Source organism: Pinus tabuliformis, chromosome 4_2, assembly GCF_031772625.1.
Source record: "Pinus tabuliformis cultivar Carrire ecotype Pingquan chromosome 4_2, CPIR1, whole genome shotgun sequence".
In the NCBI taxonomy this organism is placed as follows: Eukaryota; Viridiplantae; Streptophyta; class Pinopsida; order Pinales; family Pinaceae; genus Pinus; species Pinus tabuliformis.
In genome coordinates, this window is record NC_142304.1 from 518,273,507 (window position 1) to 518,300,578 (window position 27,072).

A 27,072-nucleotide genomic window follows, 5' to 3' on the forward strand; every position below is an offset into this window, starting at 1 on the left:
CTTTTTTATCAGTTTACTAGCCTAAAATCAATGTTCTTTATTGGTTATCTCCGCCCTTTGAAGATCTTTGCTGAGATATACCGGAGAGAGCCCTCTCCTTCCCCGTAGGGCTAGCTACGAGGCTAAGTGGTTTGATGTTGCCTTGGAGTTTGCCTTTCTCAGCCTGAGGTGAAATTTCAAGCGCTAACAGATTCCAAGAGTTTAAGGCTCTCGTGGAGAATTAGACACAAAGGAAGATTAAAGTCTTGAGGTTGGATAATGAGGGTGAGTATACCTCCATTGACTTCAAATATTCTATAAGGAGGTAGGGACCAAGAGCAAGTTGACAATGCCATACAACCCACAACAGAATGAGGTTGCTAAAAGGAAGAATCGGGTGATAGTTGGAGTTGCCAAGGTGATGATTCATGACTAGGATCTTCCCATGTTCCTTTGTGTGGAGGCATGTGGTATGACAATGTATGTACAAAATATGAGTCCTCATAATGACTGAGGGGACAAGACTCCAAAAGAAGCTTCTTTGGAGTAAAGTTGGAGATTGGCTGCCTTTGCATTTTTGATTGTCTAGCATATGTCCATGTACTAGCGAAGAAGAGGACAAAGTTGGAGCTCTCAACAGAGAAGGGCATTTTTGTGGGGTATAAGAAGACATCAAAGGGATATAGGGTTTTCATTCCATGGAAGAGGAAGACCATAGTAAGCTGAGATGTCAGGTTTGAGTAGGCCCGTATTCAGTCAATTGCATGAGCCCCTTCCAGCAAAGACAAAAGACAAGAAGAATCAGGCTCCAAAGATTGAGGAGAGTTCATCGCTACCCATAACAGGGAGTCAATCTTTAGGTCAAGAGGAGTTGGAGGCTCCTTCTAGTTCTGTCAGGAGGAGGCCTCAATAACTAGAGAAAACATTGAGGGATGCTCAAGAGCATGTGGAGGCTCCTAGGAGCACACTCAGGGAGAGTAGATTGTCAAGGCAACTTCCCAATTACATGGTTCTCATGAGTAGCATCATTGATTTCGAGCCTACCAATTTTGAGGAGGTAGTAAACCAATAGGTTTGGAGGGATGCCATGATCGAGGAGTATCACTACTTTATGAAAAATGGTGTGTGTGACGTAGTTTGGAGACTAGAGGGAAAGTCAATGCTGTGCTATGAGTGGATCTTCAAGATAAGCATGATGCAAATGGTAGCATAGAGAAGTACAAGGCGAGGTTTGTGGTGAAGGGGTTCTCCCAGAAGGAGGGAGTGGACTATGAGGATACTTTTGCTCCAGTCGCCAACTGTACTTTCATTTGAGCTATCATATTCATTGCCTCAGTAATGTGGTGGGATGTGAAGATGACATTCCTCAATGGAGTTATTGAGGAGGAGGTGTACATTGATTAGCCTTAGGGAATTGAGATTTATGTGAGGGATTCTCATGTGCGTAGACGTAGGAAATCCATGTACAATCTCAAGCAGACATCGGGGGCGTAGTACTCGAGGATTGATGGGTACTTGTTGAGCATGGGCTTCACCAAGAGTGACACAGATCCTAACTTGTACTTTACACTTGTTGGCGATGATCCATTCATCTTGGTGCTACATGTGGATGACTTATTTCTCACAGGTGTGGAGAAGTTCATTGCTATGTGCAAACATGAGTTGGATTCGGAGTTCAAGATGGACATCACCTTGATGCATTACTTCGTGGTAGCAGATAGGTGAGATCTTCCTTGGACAAGGAAAATATGTAGTTGGTATTTTGAGGAGATTCAGGATGGTGGACTGTAGGCCTATGACTACACCTATGATCACCAATTTGAAGAAGTTGGGTACTTCAAATTCAGAGTTGGTGGATCCCATCTTATATAGGCAGTTGATTGGTTCCTTGATGTATGTAGTCAACGATATGCCGAATATCTGCTTTGCTGTGAACACCTTGAGCTAGTTCATGGTGGAATTGAGATGGGTGCATTGGATTGCAACAAAGCACGCGTTTAGGCATTTGCGTGGTATGGTAGAGTATGGGTTGAGATGTGTCAGTAGTGATTGTGTAGAGTGTAGGGGTATATAGGACTGAGATTGAGCTGGGAGTGCAGTGGATAACAAAAGCACCTTAGAGTGTTGTTTCAACTTCGGATTAATAGTGATTTCATGGTTCAATAGTAAGCAGGATTTTGTGGCACTTAGTTTAGTAGAGACAGAGTATATGGAAGCAAGTTTAGTGAGCTGTGAGCTATTTGGCTTCGCAAATTACTTGCTAGACTGTTTGGTCAAGAGTTGGAGCCTACAGTGATACACTGTGATAAGCAGAGTTGCATCAAACTCTTGGAGAATTTAGTGTTCCATGATAGACCCAAGCATATTGAGATCATATATCACTTCATCAAAGACAAGGTCTAGAGAGTAGTGAAGCTTTAGTATATCACCATATATGAGTAGGTTGTAAATATTTTGACCAAGCTCGTGGGGAAGGGGAAGCTTGTCTTCTACAAAGATAAATCAGGGGTGGTGTAGAATACCTTCTTCACCAACAGGGTGTGATAACATTTGTAGCAGCAGATAGGTATTTCTGGATTGGCTAGGTGTCATGCTTGCAAGAGTTGTCCAAAGCCTCCTTAGGAAACTTACTTAATATATTTAGTAAGTTGGCTATTATGATTTCCCTAAGTCTTACTTAGGAAACACACATTAATTAAGTTATTTAATGTCGACTATTGAGCTAGGAAAATCTAAGGAAAAGTTAATTATTTACTTAGTGACTGACATAATCTCAACCATTGATCTCAAATGTGAAGATTTAATTTTAGCCATCCATCACTTTAAAGATTAGGGTTAGGTATTTATCTGAATAAAGAATTATAAAAGATAACCCAAGGAGGGTAGAAAGACAAAGATTTGAGAAAGGGATTTTCTTTGTGAGTGTGATACTGTTACGAGCAAAGTTCATAAACAAAGTAGAATGCTCAGAAGGTCTGAAATATATAAATATCCATGATAGGGACAATAATTTATTATATATGAATTGTACAAAATATATGAGATATGAGATGATGATGATGAGAATGTTATAGATGAGGGCCCACTAATATACCTAGGTAGGTGCCCTTTCATGAATGGTCATGTCCTTAAAGACATGCCTCTTCTATATAAGTCACTAGTTAATTAATCATTATTATATATATTTTATTCATAACATTTCTTTCCTCTTCCGAAAGTTTTGTCGCTAAACAAAATTGTCACATTGAGAAGGGATCTAACAATCCTAAATCAATCTTCTATGGAAATTTGCAATTACTTGATAGCTGGGATAAATTGTTATCATAGGATTGGATTGTGCTGACATCATTATTCTTCGGAACATAAATCTTTTGTTTCTGTTTTGAGTGATACAGATACATAGAGTATTTGATATGTATGATCTTGTGATTCAGGTGTAGATAAGGAGTTCTTGTTTGTGTCTATTTCTTGATTTAATTGAAATACTGATTTTGTTGAATTGGTTTCACAACTTTTATTTGGATTCTTCATCATCTGAACTGCAACATCGAAATATGTTTTTACTTCAACTGGCTTGTCATCTTCTTGAGTTGTGATATTCACTGGATCAATATTCATTCCTTTTTCTTCAACTTGAATGTCTACATTTGAAGATTTCGATGCTTCCTTCTCGATAAGCTATTGTACTTTGTTTTCCAACGACTTCTTGTCCTTCTTGAGCTTCTTAATTTACGTTAGTAATTTTTCTCTATGGTCTGTAAGTCGAGAAACTTCTTCATTTTTGTTAGCGGTGATTCTGTCAACTTCCCTTTGCATATTTTGTATTGCTTTTTTACTTTATTGACAAATTACTTTTGAGATATCTTGTATGCCTTCTAGTGTTACAAAATTTGATTTCAATGTAATGCCTTGTAGTGTTATTTTTTTCTTCATTTAGGAAAATGTTAAAAACTTGTTCTTTGTATTTAGGATGGACCCTAGTGGTTCCATTTAGGGTGAACCCAAAATTATATCAATATTGTCACAAAATAAGGTTTTAGTGGTGAATTGTGAGATAAAAGTATAATCTCCAATCTTAGTTGTAGATTGCTTATGTTTTATTACTCTTTGAATCCATCGTTTTAATTATATTCGATAAGGGATCACTAATTGGTTAGCACATTCAGTGCTCACATAATTATTATCTTGAGTAGAATCAATAGAGATTATAATATCCCTTCCTACAAGTGTCCTTTGATTTTAAATAGTGCACTAACACATTTAATAAAGGTTTTAAGAAATTTTCCCTTCTTTTCCATTATAGATTTTATTTCCTTCTTGTTAGTTATTGACTCCATCTTTGTTTTGTTGATAATTTTGTCAAATGAGACTTTGTTTATGAAGCTTATATATTTTTCGAGTGGGTGACCCACTTCTTCAAAATATTATAAGATCCCTTTTTATTGGATGTACTTTCAACACCTTTATGAATTCCTCTCTTTTAAATAAAACTCCTTTTTATAAGAATTTTAATAATATAATAATAGATATTTTCTTTTAGAATTTTCCAAAAATAATAATTAGTAATTGTTTTGAGGAGTGGCACCTTTTTTGCTTCATGAAAATGTGTTCGACTGTTTTTGTTTTTTTTAATTCTAAAAGTAACTTAATATAAATATAAATCTAATATCATAATGATTATCCTTTAATGAATTGTTATGAGAAGAGATGACTATTAGAAAGAGTCACACCTTGAATTATTCATTTGTATAGTTGTTGATATTATAGTATGGTTGGTATGGTACTCAGTTAATTTTAAAAACCAATTGCACAGACAAATAGAGTTATTGTGACCACAAATAAGACTTGTTGCTTTGTACTCGCTGGGTAAGTATTCGTATTGATGTTGAACAATTTTTAAACTCTATACGGATGAATGTCAGCATAAGTTGTGGTGTCACAATTTGATGGATGTACGGTTGATTCATACGTTTTTATTTTTATTTTTTATCATGCGTACTGTATAGCTACTCGACTATGAAAGCTAGATGATGTTACATGTACAACTCCTTGAGTAGCAACTGTGTGAATTTTGATTCTCCGAGCTCTATTGATTCAGGTACCTACCACTCTCTTTTCTGTGTGAGCCTCAAAGGCATTTTTTATTCCCCTTGCTGAAACCTAGTGCAACAAATGTGGATGTGCGACAGGTGTACAAAGCACGGAGTATGGCTAACATTGGATGTCAAAGGTGACAAGTTTTGTGATGGTGGTTGTGGCTAGAATGGAGGAGATGACCGGTCAAAGCGGTCTCAACGACACAGATGTGTGCTATTGTTCGGGGTAGGGTTGCGGGGGAGCGCCCCCCCCGTCATGCTCCCGCTCCCAATTCGTGCTCCGAGCGGGAGCACCTCAAGCGCACTCCCGAGGAGGGAGCATTTTTGGGAGCATGCTCTCTAAAAAAGAAAACGCTACCCGCCTTTTCGGGAGCGTTTAGTCTCTTTTGCAATTTATTTTTTTTGTAGTAATATTCCAAATGCAATTTTTTTCAAAGAAACAAATAAGTTTTGAGTGGTGCAGCCTAATGATCAAGCCTATGGCCCTAGTATTGATATGCGATTCATGGTAATGTTAAATTCTTGAAGTAAATGTGACATTCTCCTTAATCTTCATTTTCATCATTTTACTTAAATTTTTAACATTTATCATGAAATGACTCAGGATGTTTGAGAGTGGTTCCGACCTCATTGGATTTAATATGGAGAAAGTAGAATTTTAGATTTCATTCAAAATCCAACAGACTTATCAATTTTTCAGGATTTCAGGATTGGGGGGATTGCAATGTTTCCATTGGATTTTGTCATGTATTAGGGTATGGAACTCGTATTTAATCAAGAGTACCAATCCCTCTATATACCTTGATGTTAGTGACATTGGTTGTCGAACTCCTCTATCATGACCTCCTAAAAATTTACGCATCACTCAAAGAAAATATTGACTTGACATGCTATGCTTTTTCTATCTTATGTTAATGCTTAGAGGGTTATATTAATGACAAAAATCCCTATATAGATCCAAAGGTAATGACAAAGATACCTTTGGATATTAATGCTTAGAGGGTGATATTAATGAAAAAGATCTTGATTTTCCAACAAGACTAAAAAATTAGACATTTCTCGTGGTGGCAAGAGGCCCAAGCATTAGCAATAGATAATAGATTTACTTGTCTTTTCTAGTTTCTAGTAGTTTTTATAACTATTGACTCTTTCATATTTATTATGATATTTTTTGTAAACAATATATGACAATTTAAGTTTGAAGTTGGAAATTATAACTCATTAGTAATGAATTATGAATATGATGCTTCATGAAAGTTGAAAGTTGTTTCATTTCATTTCATGTTAGATATTATTTGTTGTAATGGTTACACTTAGCTTACAAGTACAACTTTGGTGATCAATGATGATAAATGTTATATATTGAATTGTAAAAGCTTGAAACTTTAAGATTGATGAATCATGAGACTCAATATGTTGTATGTTACTAACTTGTGGACATGGTTGATGAAGATTATAACTTCTAGATGATTGTTGTTATATGGTTCAATCTATGTTTTTTATATCTAATTCATCATTCTACATGCTTTTGTTGACATATATGCATCAAAATATAAAAATATAAAAAATATATATTATATAAAAAATGCTCTCAGAATCGCTCCCAAACCGAGAGCTTCTGAAAATGTCGCTCCCGCTCCCACTCCCAAGTGACCTTGGTTTGGGGGCATTGGTGGAGGCTGGGGTTGGTGTCAGGCAGTTGCAGTGGGGTGAACCGGTCGACTGCCCTCTTTTTTTCTTTTTTTTTTTATTATATTTATTTTAATGTAACCCTTTTTTGTTTTTTATTTTTTTGAAATTTTTTGTAACTTTTTTTTTTATAAATTTTTTTTTTCACTTCCCTTTTTTTGTCATATATATATATATATATACATTTTTTTTGACTTTTTCTTTTTATATATATATATATTTAACTTTGTTTTTTCTTTTTTATAAACTCATTTTTTTTTTTTTTTTTTTTTTAATTTAATTATTTATTTTTTGTATCTTTCCCCTTTTTTTGTTAATGGCGAAGGGCCTAATGGCGAAATGAAGAATCTTTAAAGCTGTGTAGCGAAACACTTCGATCACAATGACAATGAAGTTGACAGAGATTGATGGCCAAAGGCCGGATCATATTGGATCTATGCAACGATTGAGCGGCCAGAGGATCGAACAACTTTGCTACCAAATGTTACGAGCAAAGTTCATAAACACAATATAATACTCAAAAAATTTAAAATATATAAATATCTATGATGGGGACAATAATTTATTATATATGAATTGTACAGAAGATATGAGATAATGAGATGATGATGAAAATGTTATAAATGAGGGCCCACTTATATACCTAGGCAGGTGCCCTTTCATGAATGGTCATGTCCTTAAAGACATGCCTCTTCTATACTAATCACTAGTTAATTAATCATTATTCTAATTATCATTATTATATATATTTATATTATTTATATATATATTTTATTCATAACAAATACTTAATGTTGAAGGAAAATGAAGTGTTGCAGCAATGAGAGAAAAATTCCAGAGAAGGAGGTTGAGTGGAGGCCAAGGTTGTACCAATTTCTGAGCACTAGTTTTTGCAAGGGCTGCACATATGAGAGCGAGTTGAGTTGCAAAGAGGATTGCACAGGAGGCTGCTTGTGTGATGGGCAAGTTTAGATCAGGCCACATGTGTGAGTGACCAGGAGGGTTTGCAGGCTGCAAGTGTGAGGGTTTTAGTCTTTGCAGAGGCTGCGTATGCAGAGGAAAATCCAACAAAGTGCAGATTGGGGTTTTGCTGGGGCAGATTTGCTAGGTTCTATTTTGTTGTAAATTTTCTGTAATTTCAATGTGGGCCATTTTCTTAGTAAGCGATTTGAGAATTAAAAGTGAAGATCATTTGGAGGGATATTTTTCTGTGTGATTGATTTCCCGTGTTTGTTTCTGCTATTTAATTTTCTGAGTTAAAAATTCCATTGTGTTTGCATTCAGTGATTGCAGAATATATATATATATATATATATATATATATATATATATATATATTACTTCGAATGAATGCATTGGAAACCCATGAGCACTTCCCCACATTTCGTAGATGGTAAACCAGGTAAACCGTCGGTCTTGATTATGGGGCTTCTCCCAAGGGAATCGAAGAGAGTCAAATCCATGATCAGCAACAACTAGCAACAATATCAAAGAACTTCACATCTGGCTGTAGACCGCTTGAGCTAACTCTTGGGGATATATATATATATACATTTTGTAGGTAAGACCCACAAGAGATTTGAGCCGGCGATCTATCGCAAGGAGTGCCTTAACAGTGCACCCATTCACCATCAATATAAAGCCCCATGGGCGATCTATATATATATATATATATATATATATATATATATATCTATATATATGTATATATATATATAATTTTTCCGTGTTATAAAAATTACTAGGAATCAAAATCAGATCTGGAATTAAGAAATTATCAATGAAGACCCCTGAACCCTGCCTCCTCAACTGTAGGAGAACTGCTAAAAATATGAATCCTCTCCAAAACTGATGGAAGACCTGTGCAAAATCTCCAACTCTGAACTAGGATCACATCACTGAACCATCCTACATCTGAACTCTTTGGGTATTAGTATTACCTCTGACTTCTGCAAAGTTGTCTCTGGAAATAGCTCTGAACACTGGCATGATGAAGTCTGCTGGCTTTTAACCCTCCAATTTGCTAAGGAGCTAATCTGGGTGTTAAAACGAAGCCTAATAACTAGAGATATCTATAGTAAATAGTTATGCATCCTAGGACATTGGTGGGTAGCAAGTGGTGGTGAGCACATAAGTGACAGCTTTAGCACATTATCTGTTTGATATTGAGAATGTTTTCTATGCCTCTGCTCAAAAGTGTGGTGAAACTGGAGTCTGGACATTATGCATTCCATTATAATGTTCCTAAAAGGAATGAGTTGAATTAAGTTTAATATGGTAAATGAGTTTGATTAGTTTACTTGGTTGCAATGAATATCTTCACCTTGTTGACATGCACTGCATCTCTCTGAATCAATAGATCTTACTGATTGCATTCTTTTTCAATGCCTCAGGTTTGGCCTATTTAATCCTGCAATTGTCTATGACCACTTGGGAGAGATCTTCTCAGCACTTATCATAGGCAGCTTTATCTTTTGCATCTTTTTATATATTAAGGTAAGAAAGGGCTTGGTAAAAATGTTTCTGAATTTTTTACTATCTTGTTGCCTATTGGTTTTACAAAATATTATTTACGAGTGGTTTCCTCTGCATATGAGCGTGAGTAACATGGTTATAGATGTCTAATGTTTCCCACCCTCTTCCAGGGACATGTTGCACCATCTTCGACTGATTCAGGCTCCTCTGGAAATGCAATTATTGATTTCTATTGGGTGAGCCTCTCAACCTCATACACTTTTTAGCTTTTTATTTTTATTTTTAAAAATTATTATAATTATCTCCAGGAAAATACATCTTATATTACATTAAGAAATATCTACTTTACATCCTAAAGTACTTCATCTGAGAACCAAATGCTGTCTACAATGAATTTTATCAAAATTCTTGCTCCATGGACTATATCTTGCCTAAAATAAATAAATTTAACTGTAATCTGGCCTACTAGGTGAGTTTTAAAGGCTGACATTTCACCTGAATTAAACATTTTAGTTCCCCATCAAAGTGGCCATGCATCTCCACCTTTATGATAAGGAAATATCTATTAGATTAATAGTATCCCAAAGTCGTCTGCCATGGATTCTAATTATTCCCATTGTTTGAATATCGGGACATTTTTTCATTGCTCTGCCTGTATTTTGAAAGGTTCTGTAATGACCAGAAAGCAAAGTAGTGTCTGTAAATTTTTTCACTTAATGGGTGTCTGTACTGAATTGAACTTGGTGTTCTTTCATTTTTGGGGGTTACAGTGAACTTTCTCAAGCACTATCTTACTGAATGAGGTAGGAAGTCACTTACACCACGACAGCCACAGAAGATAGCCTGCCAACTCTTCATGAATAAAGTTGACAGTTCAACTTTACATTGTAGAGAAAGAGAAACCCCCCTGGTCTTCAAACCAGTGTTGCGAACATCTTGATAACATCCCGATTTTATCTCGAAATCACGATTTTTTGGCCTAACCGATGTTTGCCGATTTTTACCAATATTTTCCTGATTTTTACGAGTTTTTGGTTTTCCGGACCCTTGCCGATTTAATCCCGATGCCGATTTTTGCAACATTGCTTCAAACCATAAATGAACTCTAATGGAAAAATCTTATCAGCATACAAAAGACAAGTTATTACAGCACACCTTCCACTGATAGCTTCATGTGGAAAAATTGACTAAATCCTTGACTCTGAGAGTTGCACAAGGAAGAGAGTTTCAACCTAGAAGATGTCTAATATGAGCATTTGCCATAGCTAGTGTTGCTGTCATCAGAGTGACAAACAATTGTGTTAGGATGTGCTTATATTTAGTGGTGCACATCCATTGCTGACCCAGGTGCAGGCTCACGCAACTTAGTTCAGTGCAATGGCTGATGTGGATGGATAGCTTGACAAGTGGTCATGACTGGAAGTTCAACAGTTATAACAGATTGTTTTTGCCTCTCTTTGTCTCTTCATCTTCCTGAATTTGTCTCCTCTCTCTGTCTCTTCATCTTCCTGACTTCTTCATCTTAGATATGAATCAACAGGATGCAAAATGCATTGTATTCTGTCGGACTCTATTATTTATATGCCAATTTTTAATGTAATTAGGTTCATTCAGTTCAGCTATTAGTCTTGGTTGGTTGATAGTTAAAAATTTGTCCAGAAAGCTTCGTGCTGTTCATATTGTTGTTGTACAAAGTTATTCATCTAATGATCATTCAAAATTTTTGCTCATATTCAAGTGCCGATTGTGTATGCTGCTATATAAATTCATTTATGTTTATCTAAGTTAGACACCTTGGTGGGTTATCATAATATGGTGACTAGTACTATGTATGTGTTAAATTAACACACTTGTCATAATGAATGTGCTTATTTGCCATGCATGCTTTGGGATCAAATTGGTATCAGACTCTTATTTTGAACATTGTTGCTGAATTCTACACAGTTTATGGTCAATTCTCATTCTTAGACAATGAAAAAAATAGGGGAAAAATTTGTTATGAATATAAATAATTAATTAATATTTAATAATGATTAGTATACTGAAGAGGCAGGTCTCTAAGGACATGACTGTTCATGAAAGGGCACCTCCCTAGGTATATAAGCAGAGTCCAGGCTCTGTAATACCCCAATTTTGTGAGCATGGGAATTTTGCCTAATTTTGGTGATATTAGGTAAAGGGTCGAATATTATTTTGGAGAAAGGTGGCAAGTATTATTTTATTGGAGATTGGTGGCAAATTATTATTTTATTAAAATGGAGGCAAAAGTCACTTAGTGGAAAATGCCCCCCACTAATAAAATAATGATTAAAAAAGGAGTTTAGAAGCATGGAGAGAAATTATAAAAGGAGGATGGGCTCCTTTGCTAATCATCTTTTGACTGTTACATTTAGCCTTTCATCTTCTCTTGGGGCTGTTCAGCACAAGAAAAAAGGTGTTGTTTAGCACCAGGAATTCCAAGTGGAATTCCGCCCTCATTTCGGAGAACTTCGAGTGTCACCATAGTGAAGTAATTTGGGAGTCCAATTCAGAGCTTTCCTTGAGCTTTATTGCAGGTGTTCACCCAGTTCTGCGCACTTCCGGGGCGCAGAGGCAGTTTGTGGAGCACAAATTTCTTTAGCTAGGGTGAGTCGGGAGATACGGTGATTTGCAAAAAGATTTCCTACCTTGAGACTGGAATTTTGGTAGTGTTTTGTAGGGCAGAAGTCTTGGCTATTTGATGGGCCAAATTTCTCCATTCTGGTAGTGCGTAGAGCTCAATAGAGAAAACTTGCATAGGGGAAGAGGGAAACTAATTTCGGAGGAGATTGGCTGGGGGAGAAGGCAGTTTCTGGAGGGGATTTTGTGTGGAATTTTAGTGGCCTTACAACGAAGGATTTGTGAGTTTCTGGAGCTTTATTTCTCAGCAGTGCGTGTAGGTAACCAGAGGGCCACTTGCACTATTTGGTGGGTTCTCTCATCACTCAGAATCAACCCAAACCTTTTTTGGGATTTTGTGGGTATTTGGCGAGGAGTCTGTGGCTGCATTTTCAGTGTGATCCAAGCAATATTCAGGGGAGAAATCCACTTTGCAGCATAAATTGTTGGAGGGCGCAGTTTATCTCGGGACCATTTCCACCACTTGGGTTTGTGAGATATTTCTGGGTTTTGTTGGAGTTGGTGTGGAGAGCCTACATTTAAGTTTGCAGAACTTTTGTAGTAGATTTGAGGGCCAAAATCTCAGTTCACCCACAACAATAGTGGCAATGATTTACTGGGTCAACACAGAGGTTTTTGGTGGAGACATTCCAATACTTGGGCATCATATTTCCAACCTGGGTTTCGCCTAGCTTGCTGTAGCAAGCCCAGTTTCCTATTTCCATACTCATTGTACTCCATTCTGCTCAAAATAAATAAAATGGCTCAAAGTTTTGGTGCATTTCCTCTTATGTTTTGATTTCCTGTGTATGTGTTGAATTTCCTAGCTGTTGTTATCATAGTTTTAAAAACCGACCGACATGAACTGAAAACTAGTCAAATTGGCTGGTTCATTAGGTCACTGGGTTGAACCGGGCAAAAAACCTAGTTAAAGGGTTGACTTCGCCAAAAAATCACAAAAATCGGACGAAACTAGCAAGTTTATGACGAAACTGGCTGGTTTATGGTCAAACTGGCCGGTTCCATCACAAACCGGTTGGTTTATTGGCAGGGTAGCTACGAACCCCACATAATGCAATTTTGTGAGTTTTGAAGTTGTTTTGATGGAAATTTGGGGTTGTTATTGGAGGGAAACAACCCCTCCAAGAAAGCATGCCTACCTTCTCCTTTTCTTGACACATCTCAAACCTAGCAATGTTCGCAATTAATGGTAATGTTAAATTCTTAAAGTAAAAGTGACATTTCTTTTATTTTTCATTTCCATCCTTCTACTTAAATTTTTAACATTACCAAGGAATGACTCAGAATGTTTGAGAGTGGTTTCAACCTCATTGGATTTCATATGGAGAAACTTGAATTTTAGATTTCTCTCAAAATTTAGAAAACTTAATGGTTTTAAGGATTTCAAGGTTTGGGGGTTTGCAATGTTTCCATTTGATTCTATCATGCGTGAGGGTATGAGATTGGCATTTGATCAAGAGCATGAAGCCCTTTAAGAACCTTGATGTTGGTGGCATTGATTGTTGAACTTTGTTGATGTTGGTGATATTGATTGTTGAACTCCTCTACCATGACCTTAACAAGAATGTATGCTTCACTCAAAAGAAAACAACTGGTTAGGCATGCTAATCTTTTTCTACCACATTATAAAGTTGAGGAGATGAACGCTTCACTCAAACCAAAATCTCTGGTTAGGCATGTTAAACTTTTTCAATTTCTATCATATTATAAGGTTGAGCAATCCAAGTTTGAAGACTTTGAGCTAGATGATGTTTATGTATCTCTTGTCGATGATCCCATCTCTAGTTGCGTTGAATCAATGATGAGTTTCATGAGTGACCATATTGATCAGTGATTTGTAGTTTTGATGTCTATTTTTGCTACTACTACTACTACTACTAAAGTTGTACAGGAGTTTTAGGAGTCCTTGAACCATGAGCCATATTATTTATGTAGCTCATGTTGATGATACCTTCTCTAGTAGTGGTGATGAGTTTGATCATGATGAGTGATCATGTTGTTGATCACTGATATGTAGACTTGTAGTAGGACAATGGCCACATAGATTAGAACACTGTTTTCGGACTCTAGAGGCCATTTAGACCTCATTGATTATGTATTTTGTTTTTGATATGTTTTTCACTCGGTGCCATTTTGATATATTCACCTTTATATGGTATATAGATGAGAAAACCTTGCATATTTTGTCTCTATTGGTTTGGAATCGTGGTTTTAAATCTTAAAAATAGTTTTTTAATTAAAAACTAATTATTTCATGTATTTTTTCAAAGACTAGTTCATTGAGATTTGGCTAGTCCCGGTTTGACCGGTTCTAGTTTGAAACTTAGTTTATTAGGTTGACCGGTCCGGTCACCGGTTGTGGTTTTTAAAACTATGGTTGTTATATTGCATGTTTCTGTTATTCACTTAATATTTCCGTGAGGAATATTACAGTGGTATCAGAGCCATGATCTTGGCTAGCTGTGCGGTAGCCATCTAGATCATGGAAGATTTGGGTATGTATGCATAGTGTGTTAGTTTTTGGCAGCATCGGAAGTGCTCTAGCCTTGAAAATTGGTGGAGAGGCTAAGGCACATGAGTTCTAAAGAACCTAGAAGCTGTTTGGTGAAATTCCACTCGGATTGTATTTTATTAAAATAATTAATATTTTTTATGGGGTTCCTAAGTCTAAACTTAGGAAAATTAAAATATTAATGGGTATTAATCAAAATATGGGTGAGAATGATCTAGAAGGCAGATCAAGTCATGTTTTAATCTTAGCCATTGATTAGAGACTTAATCTCGGCCGTTGAAATCTCAACGAGATAAGTATAAGAAGGAGGCTTGGGGTTTAGTTAGAAACACACAGAGAGTTGATCAGTGGGTTCGATTTTACTAGTGTAGGGTTTGCTAAGGAATTCGAACTAGTGATCAAGCAGTGAGGATCAGAGGTAGTACTGGAAGGAAGTGATTTCCAGTTCCAGTGAATATACATTAGAGAAGACAAGGAAGGATAATAGAGCTAGCGCTGAACCAAGAAGGGACAGTGTAGTAGTTGGAGGAGATTCACGCAGAGGGATAGTGCAAAAACTGGAGGAGGTTGACGCAAAAGTGTTGGGGGATAAGCAGAGATCAGTGCCGGGAATCACTGAGAGTGATTGGCAGGAGAAATCTCGATTTCTTAGTAGCAGAAGCAGCAACAGCCCAGGTTGATGCAGTCAAAGGGAGTCTCCATGCAAATGTCATGCAGAGGCTGCGTAGGCTCACGCAGAGATTGAGCAGTGGGTCATTCAGGAGCTAGGGACATGATAAAATCTCTAGAATCAGTGTGAGAGAATTCTTAGTTATCTTCTCTGAGTGGATTGTCATTTTCTCTAGGGCATCCAGATTGTATTAAGATATTTATTGCCAATAATAAAAACCCTCAAATCTGCTTCACCGGTTTTCCCACATTGGGTTTTTCTAGGGACGATTGTCCAAAAACAAGTGTGTCAATGTGATTGTTGATATGTTGATGCTTCTCTTGCCTTTTAATTTTCAATTCTTAATTTGTGAAGTCTGCAATTGAATTTAATTTGATATTTATTGAAGCATTGGTGAATAACTTATTGTAAATAAGTAGGAGAAATAAATCAATTACTACAAGAAATTTTTACATGGTATTGGAGCAAGGTCCAAGCAAGATGGAAGGAAAGAAAAAGACCATGGAGAACAGTAGGGATCAAAATATTTTCGAATTAGCTTCCAAGCTGGAAGAGGAATTTGCTTGCTTATTGAGTTCTGCATCAGCCGAAAATTGGTACATTGATAGCATGGCTTTAGCTCATATGACTGGAGAACGAGAATATTTCTCGAGCTATAAGGAGGAACAGATGAACTTCCAAATCAAAATGGGTAACAGGACGAAATGCACCCCAGTAGGAAAGGGAACCGTTACATTCCAGACAGCAGCAGGAAATAGTTTTTGGGCCACGAACGTACTGCATGTGCTAGGGATGTGTACTTCATTGGTAATAGAGTATATGTCAAGCATCCTAAGTGGAAAAAGAGGGCCCAGATTGGAACTCGAAGCAACAACTTATACAAGTTGCAACTTGAGTCTCCTATGGCACTAATAAGCAATAATGTTAGTGGAGAAAAAGAATTGAACGAGCTGTGGCATAGATGGATGGGACACTTATATCATGGGGCGTTACGAATGCTCAAGGAAACTGTTACAAGGGTTCCAATGCTGACTACCAAGCATGATGATACATGCAGACGTTGCGTGCTCGGCAAGTACGCCAAAGCAGCGTATTCCAGAAGCAACAATAGATCTAAGAGTGTATTGGGCTTAATACACTCAGACATCTGTGGTCCAATGTCTACAAGAGCCATCAGTGGTGCTGAGTATTTTGTCACCTTCATAGATGACCATTCCAGGAAAACTTGGATTTATTTTTTGAGAACCAAGGATGAGGTCTTTGATCGGTTTAAGGAGTTTAAGGCTCTAGTGGAAAACTTGACAGGAAGGAAGATCAAGATATTGTGCTCAAACAATGGCGGAGAATACATGGATAAAGACTTCACAGATTTCTGCGCAAGAGAAGGGATCTGAAGAGAATGGACAACACCTTATAATCCAGAGCAGAATGGAGTCGCAGAAAGGAAGAACAGAACTATTGTTGGAGCAACAAAGGCGATGTTATATGATTGGAATCTACCTAAGTTTTTATGCGCAGAAGCATGCAACACGACTGTACACATTCAAAACAGGGCTCCTCATATGGCTTGAGGAAAGAAGATGCCAGGGGGTGTTTTCACGGGAAAGAAGCCAGAGGTAATTCACCTCAGGATATTCAGAATTGTGGCTTATTGCCATATTCTAGAAGAGAAGTAGAGCAAGTTAGAGCAAACTACCGAAGTTGGGTATCTCGTGAGTTACAACGAAACTTCGAAGGTGTATCGAATCTACATTCTGAGTGGCAGGAAGATTGTAGTAAGGCGGGATGCAAAGTTCATGGAAGATAGAGCTTTCAGGAAATCTCGAGAGATGTCGTTTGAAGAACAGGTTGAGGATGCTCCTCTGGTCCAACAACAAGGATCAGATTTGGCAGGAAGACAGGTATTTGGTTCAAACATGGTAACCAGTACTAGCATCTCCTGAAGTGAAGAGGAGCCAAGAGTGTCACAACAGGTACAATATTAAGAAGAGGAATAGATGGAACCTCCCACCAATAGTGGAAGAACTAGCTGAGAAGTACGACAGACTCTGAGTGACGCAGAGGAATTCTTTGGAGCTCCTAGAGCTAAGAAAAGGCAGCATAGACAACCTGACAAGTACCAAGCATTGGTAGCTCAGGTCAAAGAACCTTCTAGTTTTCGAGAAGTCGTACAACACCAGTTATGGGTGGATGCCATGGTAGAAGAATACAGTTCCATCATGACAAATGATGTCTGGGAAATTGTACCAAGACCAGAGAACAGATCAATTGTGGGTTCGAGATGGATCTACAAGATCAGGTATGCTACAGATGGCAACGTAGACAAGTACAAGGCTAGGTTCGTCGCAAAAGGATATGCTCAAAAAGAAGGAATATACTATGAGGAAACCTTTGCCCCAGTAGCTTTGTATACCTCTATCAAATCCATTATATCCCTTGCAGCACATATGGGATGGGAGCTTCACCAAATGGATGTCAAGACAATGTTCTTGAATGGGGTGATAGAAGAAGAGGTATATATCGAACAACCAGAAGGTTTTGAAACACATGAAAAGAGAACTCATGTGTGTAGTTTGAAGAAAGCCTTGCATGGGCTGAAACAAGCACCCAAAGCTTGGTATGGTTGAATTGACAGCTACTTACAGCAGTTGGGATTCATCAAGAGCGGTGCACTATTTTCTGTGAAAATTCTATCACTGCAACCACTGATTTATTTTTCCTACTTATTCCACAATAAGTTATTTATGAAATTACTTCAATAAACATTAAAATAAACACTGCTGCAGATATCACACCATAATACAGAAACAAACATATGCACAAGCATTGACACAAATATTTTGGACAGCAGTCCCCGAAAAAACTCAATGTGGGAAAACTGGTGCAGCAAGGGAGAATTTTATTATTTAGCAATTCTTCAGTAGAACAGGGTGCCAAATTGGCTTACCCACAGAGAGAAATAATTCTCCAACACTTCTCCCAATCCCAACGCCAGCCCGACTGACCTCTGTGTGGCTCTCAAACCCTTTGCGTCAGCCCTGGGCCTCTCTGCGTCACCCATGAAGGCCTAGCTTGTGACTGCACAGTCTTCTGCTGCCTCCGCGTTTGCCTAAAAATCCTTGCGTCTGCCTCTCCTGCCTCAGCGCTGATCCCGCTTCTCTGCTCTATACTCGCTGCCTCTTGATTGCTCAACAGACCACTGGTTCAATATCTCAGCTAACCCCGCTCCAGAAATTGAACTGATTGGTCTCTCTTAGTGTGTTCTCCAAGTGATCCTCAAGCCTCCTCTTATACTTTTCTCGTTGACAAATCAACGACCGAGATTAAGTCCCTAATCAACGGCTAAGATAAGATCTGGCTTAATCCATGACTTTTGGACCATTTTAACACAGTTTTATATTGATTGACATTAATATTTTATTTTCCCTAAGTTTAGACTTAGGGACTTCGTTAAAAATATTGATAATTTTAATATTTCCCTAATTGTTTAGAATTTGCCCAAACCCTTTCTGGGTATTGGAGATCTCATGTGCCTTAGCCTCTACACCAATTTTCGTGGCTAGAGCACATTCGATGCTACCCCAAATCAACACTCCCTCTTAGTGAGGACTGTGCTCTAGTAGTACTCCGCACTGAGTATCACCCTGATCATCTGGCATCGGTCCCTGTGCTGATGCTAAGCCTCCCTGCCCAACATCCTTTGCACCGCTGCATCCTGTATTGCTGCCCATGGCTCTGCTACTTCCACTGCTGCATTTGTACGACAACTCCCTCTGCATTCGTGCTGCTGTTGGTCCTTTCTCCCAACACTACATCCGCACTGCAACTCCCTCTGCATCCTTGCTTTTATCACTCCTATTTCTGCTACTAAAACGTGTTCTTTACCATCCCCATATTTTCCCTGAAGTAGTCAAACTTTGTCTTTCCAAGGGCCTTGGTGAGGATGTCCACCAGTTGTTCTCCTGTAGGAGTGTAGCGCAACTGTACAACTCCTCGTTGGACACAGTCCCTGACAAAGTGACACCGGATATCAATATGCTTCGGCCTATCATGAAACGCTGGATTCTCAGAGAGCTTGATGCAACTCTGATTATTGCACATGATCCTGGTTGCCTCCATATTCGTTTTGAATAGGTTCACAAGCAGTTTTCTAAGCCATATGGCCTCACACGAAGCTATGCTTGCCACCATATATTCTGCCTTAGATGAGCTCAGAGCCACGGACTTCCGTTTCCTACTGAACTAGGAGGTCATTTCTGATCCAATGTTGAAATAGTACCCAAAGGTACTTTTCCGATCCACTGAACTTCCTGCCCAATTTGCATCAGTAAATCCACTCAATCTGATATCCTTACTCCTGGTGTACAAGAGTCCATAATCAACTGTTCTCTGTAAATACCTGAGAACATGTTTGGGTTCTGCCCAGTGCACCGTCTTCGGTTCCACCATGAATTGACTGAGGGTGTTGATAGCGTAGTAAATGTCTGGCCTGGTATTGACCAAATACATCAGGGACCCTATGAGCTGCTTGTATAGGGTGGGATCGACATCCCTGTCTTTTGATGCATCAATCTTCTTCTAGTTGGTGATCATTGGCGTAGCCATATGTCTACAATCCTCCATCCCGAATCTTTTAAGGATTTCTGTAGCATACCTCCCTTGCCCAAGTAAGATTTCTCCCTTCTGCTGCCAAACTCCCTACCCTAGGAAGTAGTGCATTCGTCCCAAATTCTTCATATCGAATTCTATGGCTAGATTCTTCTTGCAGTCCCTAATGAGTCTGGATGATCTTGTCAGAAAGAGATCATCCACATACAATACCAAGATTAGTGGCTCGTTTTCTACAATCAGATAATAGATATTCGGATCTGCGTCACTCTTGACAAACCCCATCTTCTGCAAGTAGCCATCTATTCGACCATACCATGCTCTCGGTGCCTGTTTCAGCCCATACAAGGCTTTCTTCAATCTGCATACGTGAGACTTCTTCTCATGAGTTTCAAAGCCCCCTGGTTGTTCAATGTATACCTCCTCTTCTATTATTCCGTTCAAAAATGTCGTTTTGACATCCATCTGATGGATCTCCCATCCCATCTGGGCTGCAAGAGATATCACGGTCATAATAGATGTATACCTGGCTATCGGGGCGAAGGTCTCCTCATAGTCAATCCCTTCTTTTTAAGCATACCCCTTAGCCACAAACTTGGCCTTGTATTTTTCAACAGTGTCGTCTGCAACGTATTTGATCTTGTAGATCCATCTTGATCCTACCATTGATCTGTCTTGAGGCCTTGGCACCACCTCCCAGACATCGTTTACCATAATGGAGTTGTATTCCTCTACCATCGCATGTAGTCAAACTTGATGTTGAGCTGCCTCCTTGAAACTGGCAGTCTCTCCATCCTGAGCTACTAATGCCTGATATCTATCTGGCTGTTTTTGATCCCTCTTATTGTTTCTTGGCGCACCGATGAAGTCCTTTGCATCTCGTAGAATCTGACGAAGTTCCCTGCTAGTTCTTCCTCTGCCAGCAGGTGCTTTTGTTCACTCCCCCTCCTCATCTTGAGAATCTTCTTGTCCGGAGGAAGAATTGTTTACTTTTGTTGGTTGAAGAGGCTTAACCAACAACTCCTCTTTCGACTGCTCCTTAGAAGGCATCTCCCGAGATCTTCTGAAAGCCCTATCCTCGATGAACTTTACATCTCGTCATACTGCTACCTTCCTGCTCCCTGGAAGATAGATTCTGTATGCCTTGGCGTTCTCGCTATATCCTACCAGATATCCCTTTTCCGCAGTCTGATCCAACTTCTTCCTTTTTTCTTCGGGTATGCGGCAATATGCTAAACTCCCAAATATCTTGAAATCACTGACTTCAGGTGTCTTCCCTGTGAAGACTTTCTCTGGAGTAATCTTGCCCACTGCACGATGAGGAGTCTTGTTCTGAACATAGACTGTTGTGTTGCATGCTTCTGCCCACAAGAATTTTGGCATATCCTGATCATACGTCATGGCCTTAGCTGCTTCTACAATAGTCCTGTTCTTTCTTTCTGCTACCCCATTTTGCTCCGGATTATATGGACCTGTCCACTCTCTTCTGATGCTCTCCTTAGCGCAAAAATTAGTGAAGTCCTTATCGACGTATTCTCCACCATTATCTGAGCGCAAAACTTTTATTTTCTTCCCAGTCAGATTCTCCACCAGAGCCTTGAACTCCTTGAATCGACAGAAAACCTCATCCTTGGTTTTCAAAAAATAAATTCAAGTTTTCCTTGAGTGGTCATCAATGAAGGTAAGGAAATACTTGGCACCACTGAGAGCTTTGACGGACATAGGTCCACAGATATTCGAGTGTATCAATCCTAGTACACTCTTGGTTCTGTGTTTGCTCCTAGGAAACGTTGCCTTGGCATACTTTCCTAGAGCACATCCCATACATACATCATCTCGTTCCATACTCAGATTCGGAACTCCTGTTACAGTGCTCCTGAGAATTTCCAGAGCTCCATGGTGCAAGTAACCCATTCTTCTGTGCCATAGTTCGTTCAAGTCCTTGTCTCCATGATTGCCTATCAGTGCCATTGGTGATTCTAGTTGCAATCTATACAACCGATTACTTTTGATCCCGATCTGCACTTTCTTTTTCCAGCTTGGGTGTCTGACGTATACCTTCTCCTTGATGAAGTAGGCGTCGTAGCCCTTGCCTTGTAGTTGTGACACAGAAAGTAAGTTCATCCCCAATCCTGGTACATGCAGCACATTTGTAGCACGGAACTGTTCTCCTGATTCTGTTTGAAAAAGTATGGTACCCTTCCCTACTGGAGTACACTTTGCCTTGTTCCCCATGGTGATTTGAAAGTTCATCTTCTCTTCTCGATATTCTGAGAAACACTCCCTGATTCCCATCATATACCACGAAGCTCCACTGTCTATATACCATACTTCTGATGATGCAACACTAGTCATACACGCCACTTCTTCTTCCAACCTGCAATCCAACATAGAGAAATCAAAATCTCTTTCTCTTGTGTAATCTTCTGAAAATCTGTGCGAGTCCCCTGACGTGGATGCCTCTGCATCGTGGTCTCGACCCGTAACTGATTTTCCCTTTTTGTCTCGGATTACTCCCTTTGATACCATGTGAAAATTCTACCACTGCAGCGACTGATTTATTTTTCCTACTTATTCCACAATAAGTTATTTATGAAATTACTTCAATAAACATTAAAATAAATACTGCTGCAGATATCACACTGTAATACAGAGACAAACATATGCACAAGCATTGACACAGATATTTTGGACAACAGTCCCCGGAAAAACCCAATGTGGGAAAACCGGTGCAGCAAGGGAGAATTTTATTATTTAGCAATTCTTCAGTACAACAGGGTGCGAAATTGGCTTACCCACAAATAGAAATAATTCTCCAACACTTCTCCCAATCCCAGCATCAGCCCGACTGACCTCTGCATGGCTCTCAAATCGTCTGCGTCAGCCCCTGCTTGACTGCGTTAGCCCTGGGCCTCTCTGCGTCAGCCACGCAGGCCTAGCTAGTGACTGCACAGTCTTCTGCTGCATCTGTGTCTGCTTGAAAAGCCATGCGTCTGCCTGAGAAGCCCTGCGTCTGCCCCTCCTGCCTCAACGCTAATCTCCAGTGGCTGATCTCGCCTCTCTGCTTCGTACTTGCTGCCTCTTGACTGCTCACCAGACCACTGGTTCAATTTCTCAGCTAACCCTGCTTCATAAATTGAACTGACTTGTCTTCCTCAGTGTGTTCTCCAAGTGACCCTCAAGCCTCCTCTTATACTTTTCTCGTTGACAAATCAACGACCGAGATTAAGTCCCTAATCAATGGCTAAGATAAGATCTGGCTTGATCCATGACTTTTGGACCATTCTAACACAATTTTATATTAATTCACATTAATATTTTATTTTCTCTAAGTTTAGAATTAGGGACTTCATTAAAAATATTAATTATTTTGATATCTCCAAAACTGTTTAGAATCTGCCCAAACCCTTTCTGGGTATTAGAGATCTCATGTGCCTTAGCGTCTCCACTAGTTTTTGTGGCTAGAGTACATCCGATGCTACCCCAAATCAACATTTTCTGGGATTGCAAGTTTGGCAGCATGATGGTAAGCTCTTCCTTGGCCAAGGTAGATATGCATCAGAAATTCTAAAAAGATTCAGAATGCAGGATTGTTGACCTATGGCTACGGCTATGATTACCAATTGGAAGAAAATAGATGCTTCTGGAGACAAGGAAGTGGAACCCACCTTATACAGATAACTCATTGGGTCGCTTATGTATCTGGTCAACACCAGGCCAGACATATGTTATGCTGTCAACACCCTTAGTCCGTTCATGGTGGAACCAAAAAGGGCGCATTGGGCGGAAATTATGTCTTGTTGGTTCGAAACGCGTCGACCAAAAATTTCTCTTATGTGATTTCTATCGGAAGACTTTGCTTAAAAGAAAGCACATTCTCAGGCATGTGCTGGGAATAGTCAATTTTGGATTAAAATACACCAAGGGCGATGATATCGAATTGAGTGGATTCACTAATGCAGATTGGGCAGGAAGTTCAATAGACAGGAAAAGTACCACTGGGTATTGCTTTGGTATTGGATCTGGGATGACCTCCTGGTGCAGTAAGAAGCAAAAGTCTGTAGCACTGAGCTCTGCTGAAGCTGAGTATATGGAAACTAGCAAAGCAACATGTGAAGCTATATGGATTAGGAAACTGCTTGTAAGTCTATTCAGGAAAAGGATGGAAGTGACAAAGATCTTTTGTGATAATCAAAGTTGTATTGAGTTCTCTGAAAATCTAGTATTTCATGATCGCTCCAAACACATCGACATTCGGTGTCACTTTATCAGAGACTGTGTTCAGTGTGGAGTGGTACAGTTGGAGTACACTCCCACAGGAAATTAGGTAGTAGAAGTACTCACCAAGGATCTAGGAAGAACAAAGTTTGTTCAATTTCGGGAAAGATGGGTATGTTGGAAAATCCCTTTCAATAGCGTGATGCAACATTTGAGAGGGAGTTGTAGTACAGATGCAACAATGATGGTGGCAGTGTCATGGGCAGTAGCAGCACAATGTTGGTGGCAGCAATAATGCGGAACGGAGGTGCCTCAGAGACAAAGCAACATGCAGTTGGACATTGTTGCTAGAGCACTTTCTTCGCTAAGAGGGAGTGTTAGTTTTTGGTAGCACCGAAAGTGTTATAGCCTTGAAAATTGGTGGAGAGGCTAAGGCACATGAGTTCTAAAGAACCCAGAAACCGTTTGGTGAAATTCCACTCGAATTATATTTTATTAAAATAATTAATATTTTTAATGGGGTTCCTAAGTCTAAACTTGGGAAAATTAAAATATTAATGGGTATTAATCAAAATATGGGTGAGAATGATATAAAAGGAGGATCAAGTCATGTTTTAATCTTAGCTGTTGATTAGAGACTTAATCTCGACCTTTGAAGTCTCAACGAGAAAAGTATAAGAAGGAGGCTTGGGGTTTAGTTAGAAACACATAGAGAGTTGATCAGTGGGTTTGATTTTACTAGTGCAGGGTTTGCTAAGGAATTCGAACCAATGATCAAGCAGTGAGGATCAGAGGCAGTACTGGAAGGAATTGGTTTCCAGTTCCAGTGAATATACATCAGAGAATATAGGGAAGGACAATAGAGCCAACGCTGAACCTAGAAGGGACAGCGCAATAGCTGGAGGAGATTGGCGTAGAGGGACAATGCAGAAACTAGAGGAGGTTGACACAGAAGTCTAGGGGATAAGCAGAGATCAGTGCCGAGAATCACTGTGAGTGATTGGCAGGAGAAATCTTGATTTCTCAGCTGTAGATGCAGCAACAGCCCAGGTTGACGCAGTCGGAGGGAGTCTCCACGCATGTCACACAAAGGTTGCGTAGGCTCACGCAGAGACTGCGTAGTGGGTCATCCAGGAGCTGGGGACATGATAAAATCTCCAGAATCAGTGTGAGAGAATTCTTAGTTATCTTCTCTGAGTGGATTGCCATTTTCTCTAGGGCATCCAGATTGTATTCAAATATTTACTGCCAATAATAGAAACCCTCAGATTTGCTGCACCGGTTTTCCCACATTGGGTTTTTCCGGGGACGATTGTCCAAAAACAAGTGTGTCAATGTGATTGTTCATATGCTGATGTTTCTCTTGCCTTTTAATTTTCAGTTCTTAATTTGTGAAGTCTGCAGCTGAATTTATTTTGATATTTACTGAAGCATTGGTGAATAACTTATTGTAAATAAGTAGGAGAAATAAATCAATTACTGCTACAAATTTTTACATAGTGACGGGTTAAACCATAGACAACCCATGGCTCAAGGAAGGTTTAGTATGCTTGAATTTTAGGGTGGAATCCGCTGGAACGATGAGAGATTGGCCCAATTGAGGAAGGTGTCAGACTAGATCCATCCTCATCCTTACAACAAAGACACTAGTGGTGCACAGGTCGTGGGGGTGCAGCCATCTGCACTGTGTGCGGAAAGTCGAGAGAATTAGGGCATCTGATCTCCTCAAATGGAGCAGACAAGACAGGGACAGTTAGAGGGTGAGACTAGGGGGCACTTTTGCTGGTGGAGACCTGGATTTAGATATCAGGAGCCTGAGGAGGAGGTTGAGCATGAGGTTGTGGGCACACCAGAATGTTAGGAGCATGTCGATTTGTCCAACGTGATGCAAGAGTCAGCCTTGTTGGAGGTTCCTTTTGATAGCTCCAACTGACACCTTGGGGGAGAGAGTAGAGCACACACCCATAGGGCCATCCATTGACGAGGTGACAGTAGACACAAAGGTGTCCACCATCGAGTAGGTGCCATCTGTTGTTGAGGTATCCACTAATGAAGTGTTCGGGGTTGTGCCTGAGTTTTCAGTTGATAGCAACGCACATTAGATTAGTGAGGTGCCTTGAGACATATCCAACTTTGATGAGGAGCCGATAGGTACAAAGGCATCCAGTTTTGTGACAGTGTTTCTAGATGGTAGCTACCTATCGCTGATTGTTGAGGATGTTATGCATGATGAGATATTTCTGGAGGGGCAGTTAGTGGATCACGTTGAGCCCATGGTGGAGGAGGATGAGAAGCCATCCTTGGAGTCAACCATCAATGAGGAGTAGTTAGGTGCATCAACATCCAATAGAGTTGTTGTGCTTTCAGATGACAATCCCCTTTAGGCATACGTCAATGGGGCTTTCAGCATTATGGGGCCGCCTCCTCGTGTTGATGAGAGAGAGTTCTCGTTACCTAGGCAAATTACATGATTTGGGCAGATTAGCGAGATGAGGCGACACGAGTTACACAAGGTGCATCGTTTGTGGCATGGAGGACTTGTTCCGTGTATGGTTGTTCTTGCATTTGATCCCTCTCTCGGGATTGGATGGCGAGAGATATTGAGTTTGTATTCGGTGGAGTTGGCTAGGAGGTTAGATGCATCTATGGCCATAGATTAGCAGAGGCTATGGATTACTAGAGGGGCTCAAGGGCCAGACTTTTGTTGGGATTCTCCATCACATCATGGAGTCAGTAGGTGATGACAGTAGTTGCATGATGGACTCGGTGGTTGGGTGCACACACCTTTTCATATCCCCTTCAGAGTTCCTGACAGCACTAGTGACAGGATGGATTGACAGGGGATAAGGCAAAGTTCATGAGTTGTCATGGCATGTTGGGCGTACATGGGATTGTAGAATGATTAGCCTACTTTGGTAGAAGTTGGTACGAAGGGGTGGCGTCGGCAGGCCACCAGATAGGGTATTGTATGGAGACGATGCTCTCTCATTGGTATATTGGACACAAAAGCTACTGAGGATAGGATTAGTAGTGTCATTCACATTAGCATGTGAGGAATTAGATCGCTTAGGTCTATTTGGGGAGATGTGGAGATATAGCTCACATCGTGGAGGGATTACTAGCAGAGTGGCGGATGTGTTGGGGCATGCGAGATGGCTCATGATATA

General features: G+C 39.6%; 1 protein-coding gene across 1 annotated transcript in view; it reads left to right on the forward strand.

The window, feature by feature from the left end:
• Positions 1-27,072, forward strand: part of DWF5 (Ergosterol biosynthesis ERG4/ERG24 family) — a 212,123-nt gene that overhangs the window by 77,378 nt on the left and 107,673 nt on the right. Inside the window, exons 4-5 of the mRNA XM_089425493.1 lie at positions 9,158-9,260; positions 9,410-9,475. Coding sequence (XP_089281619.1) covers positions 9,158-9,260; positions 9,410-9,475 — 169 coding nt within the window. The remainder of the gene's footprint in view (positions 1-9,157; positions 9,261-9,409; positions 9,476-27,072) is intronic.